Raw genomic sequence first — 22699 nt, forward strand, 5'->3', positions numbered from 1 at the left:
CACGCAAGATCTCATCCCGTGGGGTCAAAATGATCATGAGAACGGTGAGCAAAGATCCCAGAACCACACGGGGGGACCTGGTGAATGACCTGCAGAGAGCTGGGACCAAAGTAACAAAGGTCACCATCAGTAACACACTACAACGGCAGGGAATCAAATCCCGCAGTGCCAGACGTGTTCCGCTGCTGAAGCCAGTGCATGTCCAGGCCCGTCTGAAGTTTGCCAGAGAGCACATGGATGATACGGCAGAGGATTGGGAGAATGTCATGTGGTCAGATGAAACCAAAGTAGAACTTTTTGGTATAAACTCAACTCGTCGTGTTTGGAGGACGAAGAATACTGAGTTGCATCCCAAGAACACCATACCTACTGTGAAGCATGGGGGTGGAAACATCATGCTATGGGGCTGTTTTTCTGCCAAGGGGACAGGACGACTGATCCGTGTTAAGGACAGAATGAATGGGGCCATGTATCGTGAGATTTTGAGCCAAAACCTCCTTCCATCAGTGAGAACTTTGAAGATGAAACGAGGCTGGGTCTTCCAACATGACAATGATCCAAAACACACCGCCCGGGCAACAAAGGAGTGGCTCCATAGGAAGCACTTGAAAGTCCTGGAGTGGCCTAGCCAGTCTCCAGACCTCAACCCCATAGAAAATCTGTGGCGGGAGTTGAAAGTCCGTGTTGCTCGGCGACAGCCCCAAAACATCACTGCTCTCGAAAAGATCTGCATGGAGGAATGGGCCAAAATACCAGCTACTACGGAGAGGCGGATGCTGTCCAAGATAAAGACAATGTTGGATAACACCTCCCACCCACTCCATGACATGCTGGTCAGTCACAGGAGCACATTCAGTGAGAGACTGAGATTACCAAAAAGCACCACTGAACGACACAGGAAATCTTTCCTGCCTGTGGCCATCTCCCTGTACAACGCATCCACTTAACACACTGTTTACTGTTTACTGCTACAACTACACATGTTTCTTTTCCAGCTATTTATTTATGAGTGACTTATGTATGTATGTATGTATGTATGTATATATATGTATATATTGTACTATTCTTAGTTAGCGTATTGTCTGTCTTGTCTTAATGTTGGTTTATAATGGAGCACTGTAACAAAAAATAATTTCCCCCAGGGATCAATAAAGTATTCTGATTCTGATTCTGATTCTACTGTGTGTGCAAACCTGGTAAAGACCTATAGTAAACGTTTGACCTCTGTTATTGCCAACAAAGGTTATGTTACAAAGTATTGAGTTGTATTTTTGTTATTGACCAAATACTTATTTTCCACCCTGATTTACGAATAAATTCTTTACAAATCCTACCATGTGAATTCATGGATTTTTTTTTTCACATTCTGTCTCTCACAGTTGAAGTGTACCTCTGGTGCAAATTACTGACCTCTGTCATCATTTTAGGTGGGGGAACTTGCACAATCGGTGGCTGACTAAATACTTTTTTGCCCCACTGTACATATTTTTGACCTGGGGGTAGAATTGATTATGAACTGGAAAAGGAAAAACATGAAGCATTTAAGGTTATCCTGTTTGGTTTTTATTTAACCTTCCTGCCTTCTTGGGACCTTTTTGTGCCACTGCTATGTGTGAAATGGCTGCCATTTCCACTGTGTTCAGTGGAATATAACCAAACTTGCCACAGGATAGTTTTTACCTGTCAATGTTAATATTCCAGTGTGAATTCCTTAAATCAGCCTAAAATGGCTGAGCAGCAGAAATCCCCACACCCATCACCCTGGGGACCATTTTCGGCCCATTGACTTCCATTATAAACGCTATTTTTCAACCCCAAATTATCATTATATGATTTTATTTTTTCTTCTTTTCTTGGATGTCAATGAAGACTCAGGGCCTTGAAGTTTGAATTTTTAAATTGCAAAAAAAAAATGCAAAAAAATAATGGCAGGTCAAAATGTATGTTGGTGCCAATCTTTGGTCCATCTAAAGGCCTACTTATAATGACAATCACATATTACTTCAACTGGTTTTTTGTGGAAGTATTTAGTTTCGTTTTTTGTTTTTTGGGGCTAATAACACAGGGCGCTCATGTAATAACACTGGGATTTGAAGGGTTGAAACAACGGAAATATAATTATAACTTTACATGAATATTTCAGGGAGAAGTAGTTTTACAAGGTTGGCTAATTTAAAGTGGAATAAAATATGGATATATAGTCTTTTTATAGCGTTTTTGGGCGTGGCTGAGAATGGTCCCTATGGTGATGGGTGTGGGTTTTTTAAAGGATGGCAGGAGGGTTAAGAAGAGAGTTTATTCCACTGTGTGATGGCCGAGTCTGTTTCTTTTGTTGAAGATAATTTCTCCTGACTTAGAGAAAATCCTCTCACATGGAACAGAAGAGGCTGGAGTGCACAGAAACTGGTAGAGATGCAGGTATACGGTCATCCTGGGTCCCACAAACTATCAGCTAAAAAGAATGAACAACTTAAATTACTGCACATTTTGTAGAATAACATTTTAAGATTATTTTAAAAATAGATATATTTTTATTATATTAAATTTAAAGAGTCAAGTGGAAGTGTTTTGAAAGTTATTTAATGATATTTATGTTATGAAAAGCAGATTTTTGTTTTGTTCAGACATTTTAAGTCTTTCACGTTTTTAGATAAAATATTAATATACACAAAACAAATGCAAACAACAAGAACACAAAGCTGGCAAACCCACCTATTTGATCAAAATCAAATCAAAATATTCCCACACGACAGAACCTCCTCTCTTGCTCTCTGGCTCCATATCTCTCAATAGAATGATCAGTGGTTTGATATCTCTCACCATCAAAACACTCCACAAACCCTGCGAATGATTCGTTTTATTATAAACCATTGAATCAGATACGTTCTAAATAAGGCTTTGGACGTCACTGATCACGTGACTCTGGCCAAACGAATCAAGCCTCGACAAAGTGCTTCTGAAGGAGTGTGTTGCGTGTGTTTTGTTTTTTCTGACATACACACCAGAGCCTCGGCCTACTGCGGAGTTCCACAGCCAGACCCTTCTCACTTTCTTGTAGTGATGGGCAGATGAAGCTTCATGAAGCACTGAAGCTTTTCATCCAATTGGTTCACCCCAGCGCAAAGCTTCATGAAGCTTCATTTGCTCTAGTAGGACATCTAGTGGACGTAAAAATATTAGTTGGCATGAATTTGCAGAGTGTGGTCTTTTGCACACAGCCTGTAAATGTCAACAACAAAAGGAGTGTGTAAAACATGTATATTGTAGTGATGGCAGTATACTGTGTATATTTATGCTGGCAGTATGGAAAATGATTATTTGGAAATGCTTAAAATGGAAATGATCATTTACTGTGAGGTGAGGTGTGGTTTGGGTGTGGACAGTAGTTGTGCTTTTGTAACGTTGAGGTATGGACAGCTACACACTGAGGCTTTGAGCCTCAGACCTGCCTGTTCACATTTTATTCTGTAAAAACTAAATTTTCACTGCTTTTATGACCTTTTAGTGGGGAGAACATAGCTAGGATTTAATGATTTAACAAATCTTTTGAATCCTTTGTCCTCCACAATGCTAACTGGCTGGGAGTCCTCATAGTATAATATTGTTATATCATTTAGTAACATTACTGCATGCTATATTATCATTGCATTTGATGGCTCACCTGGTCTTGCTCCACAATCGGTGTTCCCCTTATTCTCATGCAAAGCTCTGTAGTGCCTAAGCATGGATGAGGTGTTGTTGTTATATCCCAGCTCCCTGGCACATAGCAAACACCTCACCTTGTACAAAAGTACAGACAGCTTAACATAGGTTTTATTGCACCATCAGTATTATGAAAATACATCTTCTGTAGAAATTTACATACCTTGTTGGGAGGAATAAGATCAAAATGTTCCCACACAGGGGAGGACATCCTCCTCTTCTTAGCTGGCTCCATTCTCTCCTGACTTTCTCTCCTCACTCTCATAAACCTCCAAACTGTCTACAAACTCTCACTAACTGCAACTCTCCATCAAACACCCACATTTTTGAATGAAGTCTGAGGAGTTTATATCGCTGTCATATCTCACGGCAAAGTTCGAACCACTTCATGAACCAGTCACGTGGTACAGCCGGGCAGCGAGGCTTCGGACGTCATCATTTTCAGCTCCTCCCATGAATAAAGCAAGCCTCGATACGCGCATCGCGGAAACGCCCCCTCCATTACTCGACACAAGCTTCGAAGCCTCGATACAGAACGTCCCATCACTACTTTCTTGAGAGATGCGGAAGTGTTAAGTTTGAACGAGCGGCGGAAAGACAAATCTATCAGATTTGTTTAAACCTTAACGTTAATCTCATTTTAGTTATTTAGTAAACTCGAGTTCAATTATTGAGTGAAAACACCAACAGACTCAGACATTTAGAACAAACTAAGAGTCAGATCGGCAGAAACAGAGAACACGGACATGTCTGCTGTAACTGCGTCACTCTGCTCCACGCTGATGTTTGTCGGCGTCTTCGTGTTTGTCTCTGCAGGTGAGATTTAACTGTTAGAAGCTAAACGGATCTAGGAATGATTTTGTGTGTGAGAGCAACACGAGGCTTGGTGGAAACCGTGGGACTGATGTGACAGAGACAAAGTGTAATGTTTGTGTCAGTGTGATGTGTTGATGTAGTGAACGTGCCCCCACAAACCTACCTCAGTGCTCCCAAACTATGCAGCTGTTAGATTTAGGAACACAGTAGCTTGTTTTTATGAGTTACCATGACAGAAATCGGCCAAATCTGCCTGAAAATTTGCATGTTACAGCTCTCTACATTCATGTGATTTACAGTTAGTGCTGCAGCAGGTGAATGCTCTCGTCTGTTATTACACTTTTAATTGTTAGTGTGCTCGCCTATTCATGCAACTTATCAGTTTAACTGGTCTACAGTCAGCTGATTTCAGGTAGTGTGTCTACAGTGTTGGTCAAAAATATATAGTAGATATGCTTTTCATGAGCCGTTAGCTACAAACCAGGAAATGAATGCAATCAATATTAAGTCTTTAAATATGCATGTCTGCGCTTGTTTTTAAACACAACACATCAGTCTGATACTGTTTTAGACAAAAGAAAAGAGCACGTGACTTTACCTGGTGAAGTTATGACCAGTGTTGGGAAGGTTACTTTTAAAATGTATTCCATTACAGAATACAGAATACATGCCCCGAAATGTATGTATTCTGTAACGTATTCCGTTACGTTACTCAATGAGAGTAACGTATTCTGAATACTTTGGATTACTTAATATATTATCATGCTTTTTACAACAACGTGAATGTACTATTGCTGTGTGATTTATTACTGTTACTGAAGGTCCGCGACTCCGAACTGTAGTAAAGGGACCTCTGACTAATACGTCGGGCTCGTAGCCGAAAAATAGCTTTACTTTGTTGTGTGGGTCAACTTTGCTAGCGAGAGACCACGCAGAGAGAGAGCGTCACCCTGTAACCATGGAAACTGTAACGCTGCCGCCTGGAACAACAGAACGTAGCTGTCAAACAAAACCCAAACAGTCCTGACCTGCGACAATATGAAACAGGAAAGTACCGCAGTGTAATCCATTTATTTCAACAAAGTAACTGTATTCTAAATACCACCTTTATAAACGGTAACTGTAACGGAATACAGTTACTCATATTTTGTATTTTAAATACGTAACGGCGGTACATGTATTCCATTACTCCCCAACACTGGTTATGACACTGAAGAATGACGCAGGTGTCTGCTCCAATCCGTGTTTCTTACTTTGACCAAGTTAAACTGTTCGGTGAATGTTCTTGCTGCCCTCATTATTCTTCATACACACTTTTCTGTATAGTGAGCAGTGTTGGGTGTAACGCGTTACTGTAATTGAATTACTTTAACACTGAAAAAGTTGAGTAACTAATTACTGTTCATTTTTAGGTATTTTAATTACAGTTAATGTACTTGTGTCACATTGTAAAATAATTAAATTTGCTGAATATCATTATTTAATTTCAATAATTTATCTTCTAAAGGTAAAAATAAACTCTGCCGCTTTAACATCGCTGTAGTGCAGCTGTACGTCATTTCGCGCCAGTTTGCTGCATAGTCTAGTGATGGTAAATTTGATTCTTTTTACTGAATCGAGTGTTAATGAAGGCAGAATTTCCAAGTTCTGAGTACAATCAAAAGCACCACGACTGCAGTTTTTGTGTTGGATGTAAAAGGCGCACATGACGCTGTGACGTAGGCTAGAATCATGGCAGTAGTTAATGACGGTCCAGGCGTGGGATTTCTCTCGTGGAAAGATGCACATTATCTTTTCCTTTCTATTGGTAGGTGGCACAGTGCACTTGTGGCAAGTAAGCAAGCTAGAAGATTGGCAAAGTAATGGAAGCAACACATTAACAAGAGAATTCTGAGTAAAACCAAAGTTACTTTCCCTAGTAACTAGTTACTTTGAAAGTAACGAGTAACTTGAAGTAACTGAGTTACTTTTGAGAGAAGTAACTAGTAATGTAACTAAGTTACTATTTTAAAGTAACTTACCCAACACTGATTAAATCCAACATGACTAAAAACTCAAATGTCAAAGGAAATAAACAAAATATTTAAAGTCAATCATTCTGATCATAATTGTACTTTGACCTTTAACCTCTCTGCTCTGTGTTGTTTCCTCTTTCAGACAAGAAACTCATCACAGCTGAGTCTGGACAGGACGTCACTCTGACATGTCGAGCTGCAAACAACAACATCATAGTCGTAAAGTGGAGCAGAGCTGACCTGGGACATGAATATGTGCTTTTGTACCGGGATGATCACTTTGCTCCAGACATCCAGCATCCATCTTTTAAGAACCGGGTGGATCTGCAGGACAGACAGATGAAGGATGGAGACGTGTCTTTGATTCTGAAGGATGTGACGATTGATGATGCTGGAACATACGAGTGTTGTGTCTTCACGAGAAAAAGACGCTTATGGGAGCTCATCAGCATCATCGACCTTCGTGTTGATCCTCCAGGTGAGTGAGTAGAGTTGAGTGTGTGTGTGATCAGAGGTGAAGCTGCTTCCTGGTTGTTGATGTTTGTTTGTTGTATGGACGAGCTGGTGGGTGTCAGAGGTAGACAGATGTTTCTCCAGCTGTTGTCTTTGTGGCTGATAGACTAGAGTTCACTTGTGTTCACTTATTATCAGCACATGTTGTTGTTCTGTGGAAGCTAACATCTTGTAGTTTCTGACACTTTGCATGTTTAGCATGAGGCTAAAATTCCCCCTCAGTGGGTCACTGGTGACCTGCTGGATGTTCAGAGGTTCATTAAATCCAACATGACTAAAAACTCAAATGTCAAAGGAAATAAACAAAATATTTAAAGTCAATCATTCTGATCATAGTTGTACTTTGACCTTTAACCTCTCTGCTCTGTGTTGTTTCCTCTTCAGAACCGAAACTCATCACAGCTGAGTCTGGACAGGACGTCACTCTGACATGTCGAGCTGCAAACAACAACATCTTAGTTTTAAACTGGACAAGAGATGACCAGATGACAGGTTATGTCCTTTTGTACCAGGATGATCACTTTGTTCCAGACAACCAGCATCCATCTTTTAAGAACCGGGTGGATCTGCAGGACAGACAGATGAAGGATGGAGACGTGTCTTTGATTCTGAGGGACGTGACGATTGTTGATTCTGGAACTTACATGTGTCTTGTCAACATGGCAGAAACACGCTCATTGGATCTCATCAGCATCATCGACCTAATTGTCATTCCAGGTGAGTGAGTAGAGTTGAGTGTGTGTGTAATCAGAGGTGAAGCTGCTTCCTGGTTGTTGATGTGTGTTTGTTGTATGGATGACCTGCTGGATGTTCAGAGGTTCATTAAATCCAACATGACTAAAAACTCAAATGTCAAAGGAAATAAACAAAATATTTAAAGTCAATCATTCTGATCATAATTGTACTTTGACCTTTAACCTCTCTGCTCTGTGTTGTTTCCTCTTTCAGACCAGAAAACCATCACAGCTGAGTCTGGACAGAACGTCACTCTGACATGTCGAGCTCCAAACAACAACATCATAGGTGTAAAATGGAGCAGAGCTGACCTGGATTCAGATTATGTCCTTTTGTACCGGGATCAGCAATTTGCTCCAGATAATCAGGATCCATCTTTTAAGAACCGGGTGGATCTGCAGGACAGACAGATGAAGGATGGAGACGTGTCTTTGATTCTGAAGGATGTGACGATTAATGATGCTGGAACATACAAATGTGGTGTCGTCATGGAAGGAACAGACTCATGGAAGTTCATCAGCAGCATCGACCTTTATGTTGTTCCTCCAGGTGAGTGAGTAGAGTTGAGTGTGTGTGTGATCAGAGGTGAAGCTGCTTCCTGGTTGTTGATGTTTGTTTGTAAAGATGTTGTTGATGAGACTTTGTAGAAAGCAGCTGGTCTGAGTGATGTGATCAGAGTGCAGTAGATAATGTCTGACAGCAGTTTGAAGAGCAAATGGATTCTGTTCTGTTCTTCACTCATCACCTACCTGACAGCTGACACCTCACACCTGTTTCTCACCTGCAGGTCACACAGGAGGAGACAAACAGGATGTTGGACTGATCGTCGGTCTGATTGTTTCTGCTGTGCTTCTTGTTGCTGTTGTTATTTTCATCTACAGAAAATTACATCTACTCTCTATCTATCAATATGATAGCCTGAAGTTAATCTGAGTTAGAAAGGAACTTTCCTTAACATCCAGCAGACGCTGTAGAAAGCTGGATGTTCAGAGTCTGATGTTATTTCTCTGATGATCATCATGTTCAGACTCAGACCAACAGTGTGTGTCTGTGCTGTCTGTCAGTGACTCTGAACTACAGTTTATTCATCTTCAGGCTGTTCATGAGATTTACTGACACAAAGTCAAACTGTGTTACAAACATACATGAATTTCTGATCTCAGAGTCAGTGAGTGTTTTTGTGTTGGAGCTTCAGGTTCAGCTGATTGTAAGAACTGACTTGTTCTGTGAGAGATGAACAACACAGACCTGGGGTCCGTTCTTCGTACCTCGCTAAGTAAGTTAGCTGGATTTGATTGTTGACGATTACGCGTGATCCTGGATCGTTCGGTTCCCCGAAGCTCATCCAGGACTTGCTGTCATAGCAACAGAGCCGTAAGCGTAAACCTGCTCGGGAGCAGTTTTACTTTATGTAAACAGGATTAGATCGCGGCCACTCAGGTATGTCCGCGTCATTTATACGAATGCAACAGCGATATTCCACCACTGTTTCACCATAAATAAATAACATCAATGTAACTAAAGATAATGCAGCACTTGATCCTTTTATTGATGTCACACAGATATATACAGGTCATTTCCTAAAAAAAGGGAAATGTACTATTAATCATTCTATTACATGTATTTGATTATTTCAGATGTAATTCATATGTCAGAGTAGTAATAGTAAATTACTTCGTGTAATCAAGATGGGAGACCACGGCTATAAAAGCGAAGGTGGATTTGGGAAGCCTGTCGCAGCCATGTCCTGTCCGTATACGCGAGCAACCCATTGCGGAAGGTGCAAGATTGATAAGGAGAGTCCTCAGAATTCAGCGTATATTGCGGGACAGACAGGATCCTTTAGCTCAGCGCGACAGTGTGCTCATAGAGAGATATCGATTTTCCCGTGAGGGTATTATTCACTTAACCAACTTGTTGACGAGGGGGTGCAGGACCACCACCTGTCTTTTTTTGCTCTGCCCTTTTCTTGGTTGCTGTTATAAACAAACAGATTATTTCAGGGTCTCTTTGAGACTAAAAGCAATATAAGTGATAAATATTACCATTCTGTAGAATATTCTTATATTTCACTTTTACTTGTTCCCATGTTCTAGTGGGTCCTGTCGTGGCTCTAATGTGAAAGGGGATATAATATAACATATTATAATATAATATAATGTAATATAATATTGGATAATATAGTGTAATGTAATAAATTTACCCTACCGCCTACTGGTGTTAGCCAGAGGGGCCGATGGCGCGATATGGCAGCCTGGCTTCTGTCAGTCTGCCCCAGGGCAGCTGTGGCTACAACCGTAGCTGCTTCCACCAGTGTGTGAATGTGAGAGTGAATGAATAGTGGTATTGTAAAGCGCTTTGGGTGCCTTGAAAAGCGCTATATAAATCCAATCCATTATTATTAAATTACTTACGAGTTTAATTTGTCAGCAACTTTCTGCCAACCCTCTCTCCTTGCTTTTGCAGCCTTTGCAGTGTTCCCTTGCGTTCTGATTAATCTCTGAAACTCCTGAAATCCCTCACTCAAGAGTTCTTGCTCTGCTGCCGGAAAATGCTGAGCGCGCTCCTTCGACATTTTCGCCGACCAATCAGAGGGTTGCCGATCAATGTTTCTACTATCGATGCGTAGCCCCTGTTAAGCCACCCAGTGATCTCACATTACTTCATCCAGCTGTACTAATCATCAACAACAGGTGTGTTCGGAGAACCGGAATAGCGAGCTCAAAGTTGGCGCGATGATTTGATCTTGGATGTAGTAAGCGAGGTACGAAGAACGGACCCCAGAGATCAGCTGCTACACACACTGAAGTGACAACACAAACGCTGTGTGATGATCTGAGTGGAGATGAAGGTCTGTGGATTATAGACGATCAATAATCTGCCTGATTGTGTTCAGGATCATTGATCAGTTACAAATGAATGACCCAATCTGAGATCTATAAAGGTAATAAAAACTTCATTTAACGTAAATTAAGTTGAATGTACTTAAGCTAACTTTAAATTAAATACTTTATGTTGTATGTTGTAATATCCTGCACTTAGATTTTTCCAACCTCTTCAGCTACCTGACACACTGTTTAGGTCAAATTTCCTTTGCTTTGACCTTTGACTCCAGCAAAAACACTCTAAACTACTTTTGTTGAGCTGAAACTTGATGACTCCTAAACTGACCAATAATACTCAAATATTTTAAATTAAAGATTTACATATATACCTGTTGAATGACCTTTTTTGTCATTGTTTTTGTTAGAACTAAAACCTTTCGGAGTCTGTCTTACAGACAAAAGTATAATTCTGAAGTGCCTTTACATAACTTAATAGATGTCTTCCTCTGTAACGTTGTAATGTTACTGAATGTTGTGGGTAAACATGGCGGCTCTTTGGCTTTACTTCTGTGCCTGAAAACTATGGAACGTCAGGACTGCCATAATGAATTAATTAAATACACCATTAAATAATTAATTAAATGTGGCAATAAATAATTAAAATTGGAAATAATTAAGTACATAAATATTTACGACACATGTAATTAATCAATTATTGACACATTTAATTAATTATTGACACATTTAATTAATTATTGCCACATTTAAATAATTATTTAATGGTGTATTTAATTCATTTTGGCACAGTTGACTCCTTCAGGTCTCACCATGAAATAATTTTATCTGTCAGCCTCACCCATCAAACTCAGGGGGCGGGGTTAACGCTGCCATGCAGCTTCTCTAACATTTGATTGATTGCTGTGCAAAGTAAGTCAAGACAGGTCGATCCTAGATAATCGATTGCTTGTGTAGACTTGGGGGCAGCCAGGTATCCCAGAATGCAGATCAAATCACAGGCAGCAATGGTGGTGGTGTAGTTTTAAAATACCCCGTTTTTCTGTCACCAACTACACTTTTTTTCCCAGCTTCACTGTTTGTTTGTTTGTTTTTTAGTTTTTTATTGTGTTTTTGTTTTTTTGTTTGGGGGGGGGGGGGGGGTTACGTTAACCGGTTTGAGATATTCCATTCTGTGTTCCACATGTTGCATTCGCAGATTCTCATTTTCACCGAGGAGTCAGTGATAAAGAAGATCAAAAGTACTCTTCACATTTAATAAACATCGTCATTAATTCCCACTCACTTTGGCAGTTTTTTTTTTAAATGACCTCTGACAAGACAGCCTCATTGTTCAATACTGTTCAATAATGAAGGAATGTAAACTTCTTAAACTAATGCCAAATTGCAAAGCATTTGGCCGTGTCTCTAATAAAGCCTCTGTGACTTTGCTGTGCTTCACTTCAGCAGCATCAGTTAATGTTCATATATTGATTTATGGTTTTCTTTAGTTTTTGTTCTACTGCAGAATATTTTAAGGTTATCTGCAATAAAAAGCCAGGCCAGGAAAATCTCCTGTCAGCTCAGTTACTTTGACAGAAAGGTATCTGCTGTGATGCTCACACCTCTCATGAAGTCTCATAAGTTTCAGTACTGATAAATGATCAGAATTATAATATTTCTGACTGAGGCAAAACTGAAAGGATTGTAGATATCAGTGATGACACCCAGCCCTAGGTCAAAGTGTATGCAAAGCGCAAACATGTCTCAGCACTTACAAATCATTCAGCTGTTTTCAGTTGCCGCAATAACTGGAAGAAGAAAATTACCTAAATCACAGAGAGTAATTGTACTCAGTTACCCTCCTCTACCCTGATTACAGTCATGTGATTTCCAGGAAGTGCCGCAGCAGCTGCATGCTCTCTCTCTGCAGACTATTTGCTGCTGCTCGTCTTTTCCATTTTTCTCTGTGTGTGTTTCTGCTGCTTCTTTGTCCCTCACTGTAAACAGATGTACTGAGAGACTCCTGCATTGATGTTTCATAGTAAAGTCCAAAAAGCCTAACTTGTTCTCCATAAAGAACAAAGATTTGCGCTCTGTGGCTCCTCTCCTTTCTCATATTCTGTAGATAGTGTCTCATAAATCTCACTGTGTGGGGGTGAGCATTGTTCTCTTGGAGGATAGAATTTAACCCTGTTGGTGCAGAGATCAACGCTCTATACGTTATCTTCATATTTTGACCTCATGACCCACCTGCTGTAGTCAGGAAGAGTTTACTTTTGTTTTTCTTTGCACCTGGCCTGCAGAGGTTTTTATACTTTAGCATTAAAGGTCTTAAACAACCTTTGATGAAATCTTAACTGTATTAGTGAGAATTAGAGTTTTAAAATAAAGCTTAGAGTCACTGACTGCAAGAAACATCAGGTTTTCAGCAGCTTCCTGTAAAACACATGACTGTAATTGGAGTACAGTAGAGTGAGTTCACTTCCTCTTTGTGATGTAGGTGATTTTCTTCTTCATATTGTGTCAGAAAAAGTCTTACGGTGTGTTCACACTGTTAGAGCTTTTCTTGAATTCATTTCATATGATGTGTTTTCACAGATGAAACCAGCCAACAGTAAATCAAATGCTTTCCACTAACTCAGCATGACCTTCATCTGTAACAAGTAACCACTTCCAGTTGATCTCTGAAATTCTCAGAAACTTTGAATCCATCTCCCAGTTTTCAGGTCAAAGCAGCTTTGAGCAGTAATCAGCAGGATTCTGGTGAACTGCTGTTCAGGTTTAGGATGGCGCTCAGACTGTCCTGGTCACACTGAGCAGTGACTGCTAATCTGGACTCTTTGTGTTTGTATGTTGTTGTTTGATATCATCACCATCACTGTGTCATTTTCAGTTAATTTCAGTTTTTCCTTTTTATTTACACAGTGCCTAATCACAACAACAGTCAGCTCAAGGTGCTTTATATTGTAGAGTAGACCCTACAATAAGACATAAAGAGAAAAACCCAACAATCGTATGAACCCCTATAAGCAAGCACTTTGGTGACAGCAGGAAGGAAAAACTCCCTTTTTACAGGAAGAAACCTCTGACAGAACCAGGCTCAGGGAGGGGCGGCTACATATATCCTGTAAGCTGAAGATGTTTGTTTTTATCAAAGAGAAGAAAGAGGAAGAAAGTTGCTGATCTGCTGTAACCATAGTCTATACCTCAACATGCTCTGAAATAATCATCAGAGAATAATGTTCTCTTTCTGGTTTTTATGTTGTTGAAAACCCAATTCTTTGATCTTCGGGCTGAAGGAAGAACAACACTTTGTGTTTAATGCCCAACTTACCTAGAACAGACAGGAGTTGGCATTTTAACCCCACACTACTATCTGATAATACCTTTCTGGAATTTATAAATAACTAAATTGAACTCTTTTTAGACACCAATCTTTCCCCAAATATTTCTAACCTTTTAGTTTGGGACTCAATGAAGCCCTTTCTCCGGGGACAGATCATTTCATATACAGCTAATAAGAATCGGGGTAAACTTAAAAGAAAGGCAAGAATTAGCCGATAAAATAAAAGACTTAGACCATCACTATGCACACAATAAGGACTCTGAGGTTTACAAGAAACGTATTGAACTCCAAACCAAATTTGAACTTCTTTCAACTCATGCCATGGAGGGGCAACTCTTAAAGAGAAGGAGTACATTCTGTGTGCATGGAGAGAAATCGGGCAAACTCCTAGACCAAATAAGGGGTTGTTACGACCCGGCTCAAAAGCTGCAACATAAAAACGGAGATGAATACCAGAGTATGGGTAAGAAGAGGTTTCATCTTAAAATGGCTAAACCAGGTTGGCTAAAGCCACATCAGTGTATGACTGCCATTAACTCAGATGACGGTTTCGTTACTGATCATGCCAAAATCAATGACACGTTCAGGGAATATTATCTGAAGCTTTATTCCTCTGATTCTGCCACCGACCACTCACTAATCACAAATGTTCTTAAAAGCTTGCACAACCCACAGAGAATTCTTGGATGCGCCATTTTCCAAAGAAGAAATTAGGGCTGCAATTTTCTCTCTAGAGTCAGGGAAGTCCCCTGGCTCGGATGGCTTTTTGGTAGAATTTTTCCAAATTATTTGCCAGCTTGTACCTCTACTCCACTCTGTTTTATCTGAAACATTTACACAGGGAAAACTGCCAACCTCCTGGTACGATGCTTCCATAACTTTAATTGCAAAAGAGGGGCCACTTTCCCTTTTGAACGTTGACTTTAAGATCCTAGCTAAAGCGCTGGCCCACAGGTTGGAAAGGGTCCTGCCAGCAGTCATATCTGAAGATCAGTCTGGCTTTCTTAAAGGGTGCCACCCCTTTTTTTCAACATCCGACGCCTTCTCAATATCCTGCACACACCATCCAAGGACACTCCAGAATCCCTTGATGCGGAAAAAGCATTTGACCGTGTAGAATGGAACTATTTATTTGCTGTGCTTGAAAGATTTGGGTTCGGTCCCAACTTCATCTCATCGATCAAGTACCTATACTTGTCCCCTGTTGCTTCTGTTTGCACTAATAGCCAGAAATCAAAACCATTCCAACTTAAACGAGACGCACATCAGGGTTGCCCCTTAGCCCGTTATTATTTGATCTAGCTATTGAACCCTTGGCAATGCTTTTTTGAAGCAGTAAACTTGTGCAGGGTGTACAAGGAAGTCAATCTGAACACAAAGTCTCTCTCTATGCTGACGATTTATTGCTTTTTATTTCAAATCCAAATACTTCCCTACCGTCTATATTGTCATTACTCATGCGTTTCAATCAAGTCTCAGGTTATAAATTACATCTGTCCAGGAGCAAACTTTGTCGATTAAATGAAGAAGGATTTCCAATAGATTTGTTGGGTTTCCCCTTTAAAGTGGTCAAAGAGCAGTTCACCTACCTGGGTATTACAATTACTAGAAAGTATAAACAACTTTTCAAAGCCAACTTTTTTACACTATTGAAGAATGTCAAACAAATCCTTCAACAGTGGTCACCCCTGAACACAACTCTGCTCGGATGAATTAATTCAATTAAAATGAATATCCTTCCTAAATTCTTATACTTATTTCAATCTTTACCAGTCTTCATCCCCAAGTCTTTCTTTACAAGTCTTTCTTTACAACTATAGACTCTATAATCTCCTTTTTTTTATTTGGAAGGGTAAACGACCCCGAGTAGCTAAGGTTACAGAAACCTAAGATTGAAGGGGATCTGGCACTCCCCAACTTCTGCTTTTACTATTGGGCTGCCAATATTCAGTCCCTGATCTACTGGTTACAGTCTGGGGAGGGTGTGGGCCCCACCACCTGGCTGGCAATGGAATTAGACTGAACTGGGTACTTCTCTTGCCTAATTTCTGGGTTCTTCTCTTCCTTTATGCATTGAGAATTTATATATTTTATTTATTGTTTACTCTATTTAATTTGTAAAATATGTGTACACACACACACACACACACACACACACACACACACACACGTAGGAAAATATTTAGTATACACATCCAGAAATGCATACACTATTCTATATTGTACATATGTTTATTAGTTTCAGATGTAGCCATTCTTGTATTTTGCTTGTTTACATTATTGTATTTTGCACAACTCTGTTGCTTGTGAAGCTCGCACACAAGAATTTCACTCACATGTGCTGTACCAATGTACCTGCACATGTGATGTGACAATAAAAGTGATTTGATTTGATTTGATAATTCGGCACTCCCTCACGGTGTGGGTGCAGTTCAGGAGACTTTTCAATCTTAATAATTTTTCACTTCAAAGCCCCATCCTTTCAAACCACCTATTCCTCCTCCCCACGTTGGACAACTTGTTCCAGGTCTGGTTTAGAGCAGGTATTATTTTCTTCAAAGATCTCTTTATACACAACAAACTAGCATCATTCGATCACCTAGCGGGAAAAATTCAGTCTTCCCAAAACTCACTTTTTTTAGATACTTACAACTCAGACAGTTTTCGCAATCCCACCTCTCCAATTTTCCAGAAGCTCCAGCTGGTAACTTACTGGACGAGCTCCTTAATATGCAACTATCAGGCAAAGCTGTAATGTTTCGCATCTACAACAAACTGTGCAGTGTAACCCCAGCTCCTGTTGTGGGCCTCAAGTCCACATGGGAGAAGGAGTTGGGTATATCTATGTCAGATGACATCTGAGACTCAGTCCTTTCTCTGGTAAATTCTACATCACTCTGCGCCCGTCATTCCCTGTTACAATGCAAAGTAGTCCACAGGGCCCACTTATCTAAATTAGAGATGGACCGATCCGATATTACGTATCGGTATCGGTCCGATACTGACCTAAATTACTGGATCGGATATCGGAGAGAAATAAAACATGCAATCCGATCCATTAAATATCACGAAAGCACCTCACAAAACTTGCGACACGCCACAACTTGCCTCATAACTGTAGCACGTCGGAGCAGTGTGCATCACGTGAATGAGCGGCTGTGGCGTGCCAGACCTGTCGGTGGTCTGGTTGAGCATTTGGAGCCTCGCTACCAAACTGGCATTTCATCTCTGAGAAAGTTATCCCAGAGAAAAGTAAAGCAAGCGTGTAAGTTCATCTCTGAATGTTTGTAAAGTATTCCCACATTAAGCTTAACAACCGATATATGGAGCGACTGCCTCTTCTCTCTCTCTCTCTCTCTTGCTGCTACTTCAATCGTGAAACTGCTTAATGATCAGCTGATCGGCTTTTCTGTCGCGAGTCCGTCTCTCTTCTTTGTTTATTGCCCACTTTGCCCCAGAAAGAAGAAACCAGCGGCTGAACAACAGCAGCACGTTTAAGCTTGATAAGCTGTTGTTAGAATTTATTTAATATTAATTTCTACACCAGGATCTTTTTCTACGCAGCTGACGGCTGGTAACTGTCCAGGGGCGGATCTAGCAAAGTTTAGCCAGGGGGACCGATAGGGCATGAACAGGGAAAAGGAGGCACAAAGACATACTTTTCTTTCTTATTCTCATTTAAAATGTCTAGCTTTTAATCAATAATTATCTGAATCTTACACCCAAAGTCCATTACAGTATATAGTAACTATTAAGTCTAATATACCCTAGTAAGCTATATTACTTTTTCCTTTGGGAAGGTACCATCTGTGCAGTCTGCAATTCTGTTGAAGAAAGATGTTGAATCTATTTAATTATTCTTGAAAAATAATTAATTTCTGTGCATTTTTTTTCCACACTGCATCAAATTAAAGTTGATTACGTCAATTAAGCATCATGAGGTGGGGGTGGTTCCCTATTTTTTATTTTTTTTTGTACTCTTTAAAATACCAGAATAGGGAGGATGGAGTAGGTTTACGTTTATTAGATTGATCCGGTGCAGTGTATTTTTTGCACACAGGTATAACAGAATAGCTTTAGTGTTTTTTGTTTTTTTTAACTTGAGTTTGAACTTATACAAAGATATTAAAAAAAACAGTTTTACTGATTAAAAAACACACTATATCGGATTCATATTGGTATCGGCTGATATTCAAATTTATGATATTGGTATTGGACATAAAAAAGTGGTATCGTGCCATCTCTAATCTAAATCCAAACTAGCTAAGCTTTATCCAAGTTTAGACCCTCGCTGTAATGGTGCGGGTCTGATGAATCTAATCCACATGTTTTGGACCTGCCCTGGCAAACTTTTGGGAGGAGGTTTCCTGCACTTTGGACAAGGCTACCGGCCTGAAACTAGCTCTCAACCCCCTACTTGCTCTCTTTGGTGCAGCGGAAGAGGATGATAAGTACATTCCCAGAGCAAAGCGCAGGGTGCTGTCCTTTGGTTCCCTCTTGGCTAGGCGTGCCATTTTGATGAGGTGGAAGGCTGCTGCCCCGCCCTCTCATGTTCGGTGGCTTGCTGATCTTCTGTCTTGTCTCAGTCTGGAAAAGAGCTCCATCCAGAACCACAAGGGCACATTTGATAAAATTTGTGTCTCTTTCTGGAAAACTTCTTCCAGCTGGCTAACAGATTCGCTTCTCCATAGTGGTCTCATGTCTGTATGAACGGGAACGTGAAGCTCAGTGATGCTGTAGCTAACTTCTGTGTGGTTCTTATGGAAAGGGCTAGTTAATATCATAATCCCTCCAGGGATTTTTTTCCCTCTCTTTGTTTTTTTTTTTTCTGTTTTTTTTTTCTTCTGTTTTCTTCTTTCTTGTTTGGTAAATAATATAAGAGGAAAACAATGTTCCAACATGAGATGTTCTGTTTTTTATTCATTGTAAACAGTTTGTGTTTTCCACCTTCTTTTTTTCTTTGTAAACTCTATCCACAAATACTCAATAAAAATATTTTGAATAAAAAAAAAAAACTGAAATATTTCATTCCTTTTTTTTCTCGAAATAAACAGTCAATTAATTTTATTACATGTACATGAGGATTTTCACAGCTCAGCCTTCAACATCAAAAACCAGCAGCACACAATTTATGCACAGACATCAACAACCTTTGTCTCTCAAAACTAGGTTCCTACTAATGCCCTCTCTATCTCCTGCCTCCCTATCTCGTTTCCTTGCTGCTCACTTGTTCGCACACTATGTTCTCCTTGCTTTGGTTTACCAACACCTTATCCCACTAACGGCAGCTTAATGTCACCTCTGCTTCTCACATACACCTTTGACCTATTCTCTCAAATCTGTGTGTGTGGTCTATCTGTGAATGTTTAGTAACTTGACCTATGACCGACTTAAATGAATAATGAACATAATGTTTTACCGCGGTTAATACAACTAAATCCTATAACTACTATATTAATCTATTCCCACAATGTGATCAGTGATGATAAAAACAACCTGAAATAAAAAGCTGATAGAATCTAGCAGCTGCTGTCACAATGTTTCCTTCTGTGCGTGTTTATTCATGTTCAGCTTATTTTTCATGCTGTTGTTTCCATTCATGTCTTCATCAAGAGCTCACAGACAGCCATGAGTGACGGTGTCCTCATGGTTCAGCTGTGTTCACAGTAGCAGCCCATGAATTCTCTGATGATCACGCTCCACCTGTCAGCTGGTTACAAATCCTCAGAAAAAGGTAAAAGTTCCTCAGAGACTCTTCTTAGATCCTCCATTCTGAGGCGGTCCTTCTTGTTTCACATAAATGGCCTTCTTGACAAGGGGACTAAGAGTACAACTTTCACCATCTTTAAGTGCAATCTATCTACTCCCCTTGCTGTCCAAAGTCCTGGAGAAAATTATTTTCCTTCAGCTCCAGGTTTTTCTGGAAATTAATGTTATTTCAGAAACATTTCAGTCTGGTTTCAAAGTGCTACATAGTATTGAAACTATGCTTTTAAAAGTTCTTGATGATCCCTTATTAATTGCTGACTCCGACAACCATTTTAGTGCTTTTAGATCTGAGTGCTGCATCTGATAGAGTGGATTATGGGATTGTACTGTCAAGACTTGAGAGCTGTGTCGGTATTAAAGGAACTGCAATTAAATGAGCTTATTTAACTAACAGACGTTCTTCTGCTGGCTCTTCATCCACATCCACCCCATTACATGTGGGTCCCTCAAGGACAGGGGTGCCCAATCCCGGTCCTCGAGAGCTACCGTCCTGCAGCTTTTAGATGCATCCTTGTTCCCACACACCTGAATCAAATGAATGGCTTGTTATCAGGCCTTTGCCAAACATGATGGCATGCTGAAGAGATCAAACCATTTGATTCAGCTGTGTTGGAGTAGGGATGCATCTAAAAGCTGAAGGATAGTAGCTCTCGAGGACCGGGATTGGGCACCCCTGCTCAAGGACCTATCCTTGGCCCAGTACTTATTTCCAGCTTACATTCTTCGATTAGGCTCTATTTTCAGGAAACATGGAATCTCATTTCACTGTTATGCCAATGATTCTCAAATTTACTTTCCTCTTAAAATAATTCTACAGACTTTAAAAGTTTTGCTAGACTGCCTTGATGACATTAAATTATGGTTGGCATTAAATTATTTGAATGTAAATGATCAAAAAACCGAGACTGTACCATTTGGACCTTCTGACCCTCGTTCTTGTCTTAATGGTGACTTTGGCGCTCTGGAAAAGAGTTGTAAAAAGTGTTAAAAAACAATTATTTTGTACAACCCAGCTTTTTCCAGCTCAGGGCGCTTGCAAAAATAAAGAACACCTTGTCATCTGCTCATGTCACGAAAGTTATCCATGCGTTTATTTCATTCAGGCTTAGTGTTGGCACAGATGAAAATGATACAAACTGCTGACCTGTTGAACAGGCTGACCCAGCCTTTAGTCTGAGCTGAAGTCAGTCACACAAACAGGTTGAACAGGGTGTGCTCTGTGCAGCACCTGCATGTAAAACAGAAGCAAAGCTGTTCCTGTGAAATGAAAGTGAAAACCTCTCTGAGCGTCTCCCTGTAGAAAATGGAGGCTGAGCTCAGTCAGATCACTCAGCATGCAGACAAATGGAGTGTTTGAGACATGCAGATAAACAGTCACAGCTTTGTGTCTGAGGCCTCAGGGCCGTCCTGTTGTCATGGTATCAAGTACATGATGACTCTCTGCACACACTTTGAGTCTGTGGTGGGGCGCCCAGGCCACCATCTGGGCCAGCTCCTCCATTCCTTGGCTCCGATACGGACCCGCCGTGCTGCCTCCTGGGTTTCGGCACCAGTGTGGTGTGAATAAGGCACGGCGGGACCAAAGATCATAATTTACAGCCATTTTATTGATTTCACATCACACCACAACACACCCAAACCCCTGAGTCCCCGTGTTTTTAACTAGGCTGGCGTGATTAAGGATGCACCGCAGACCACGCCCCACCACAGAGTCCTTATTCACATTTTCTATAAGTCCTCATCTCTGTGGACCTGAGGGATTACCCACAGTTCATAGTGCTGTGATGGTCAAAACATTAAGGAAAAGTTTTGAATACTATACGGATACAAGGATGGAAATAAATACGTAACCAAACTGAAGGTTCTGTCGAATATAGCTCATCATTAAAATATGTTAAGAAAAGGTTTTTGTTAATGAACAGAAATTAACTTTTTTTTAATATCTGTAAATAATTTTTTTTAAACGTACTTCCTGTCATTTATTTGTTTCTCTGTTACTTCATTCATTTGGTTTTGTATGAGTGGTCATGGCAGAGGAGAAGTTCCTCCTTCACATTCTGGAAAAACTTCCATTTGGCTGATTTGGACTCTTTGCCAGGCCGATTCTGGACCCCAGGCCTTATGTTTGACACCCCTGCAATCAACTCTTTATAGCTTTGAAAACTAATTTAAGAACAACAAAAATAAAGTAAAATAAATAAAGTAACTGACATAAATTTTAAATGTGAGTATAATTCCACCAAAGAGGCTTTTTATTTTCAGGCTCTGGTTGTTTGAGGCTGTCAGACACTCAGTTATAGACGATGATGCTTGAATTCAAACAGGCAGACAATGTGAAAGATGAGGAAATCCCTGAGCACTGTGCAGAGGACTCTGAGGACTGAGAGTCTGTGAGAGCTGCAGGATTATAAATTCAAATTCAAATTTTATTTGTCACGTACACAGTCATACACAGTACGATATGTAGTGAAATGCTTGGACAACTGCTCGTGACCTAAAGAGAACAAAAAAGGAAAAGGCTATGAATAAGATAGGAAATAAATATGAAAAATTAAAAAGGGTAAATTTAACTAGGAAGGAATAAAATATAAATTAAGGTTAAAAATGAAATAACTGTACAACACAAATTAGAATGAAGGGTAAATTTAACTGGGAAGAATAAGATAAAGATAAATATATAAATTAAAGTTGAAAATAAAATAACTGTACAACAAAATACACAATACACAATACACAATATATAACTATATAAGAATGTATGAAGAAATCTAAATATAAATAAATATATACACAATAATAGCAGCTGTACAAGTATTAACCGGAAATGAAGAATATAGTGACCAGTGTTGTGCAAAAACAATGTCCAGAATGTCCAGTGTGTGTGTAAGAACTGTATGTGTGGGTCAGTACTGTGTGGTGGTGTGATTGTGATTGAGAGACCGTATCGCCTGCGGGAAGAAGCTCCTCCTCAGTCTCTCTGT

General features: G+C 40.0%; 1 protein-coding gene across 1 annotated transcript; it reads left to right on the plus strand.

The window, feature by feature from the left end:
• The first annotated feature begins 4227 nt into the window (after nt 1-4227).
• Nucleotides 4228-12061, plus strand: LOC143414385 (junctional adhesion molecule-like). Its single transcript, XM_076878654.1, has 5 exons — nt 4228-4518; nt 6676-7011; nt 7431-7763; nt 7995-8330; nt 8569-12061. The coding sequence occupies exons 1-5, from the start codon at nt 4449-4451 to the stop codon at nt 8712-8714; spliced, it is 1221 nt and encodes a 406-aa protein (XP_076734769.1). The 5' UTR covers nt 4228-4448; the 3' UTR covers nt 8715-12061.
• Nucleotides 12062-22699: the final 10638 nt, after the last annotated feature.

The sequence above is a fragment of the Maylandia zebra genome, linkage group LG3 (genome assembly GCF_041146795.1).
Source record: "Maylandia zebra isolate NMK-2024a linkage group LG3, Mzebra_GT3a, whole genome shotgun sequence".
NCBI lineage: Eukaryota > Metazoa > Chordata > Actinopteri > Cichliformes > Cichlidae > Maylandia > Maylandia zebra.

What these genes read in the sequence shown, in the direction of transcription:
- LOC143414385 (XM_076878654.1), top strand. Translation starts at nt 4,449, where the DNA reads ATGTCTGCTGTAACTGCGTCACTCTGCTCCACGCTGATGTTTGTCGGC. An exon ending in CCTTCGTGTTGATCCTCCAG is followed by an intron (nt 7,012 to 7,430) that starts GTGAGTGAGTAG and finishes TTTCCTCTTCAG; the next exon opens with AACCGAAACTCATCACAGCT. An exon ending in CCTTTATGTTGTTCCTCCAG is followed by an intron (nt 8,331 to 8,568) that starts GTGAGTGAGTAG and finishes TCTCACCTGCAG; the next exon opens with GTCACACAGGAGGAGACAAA.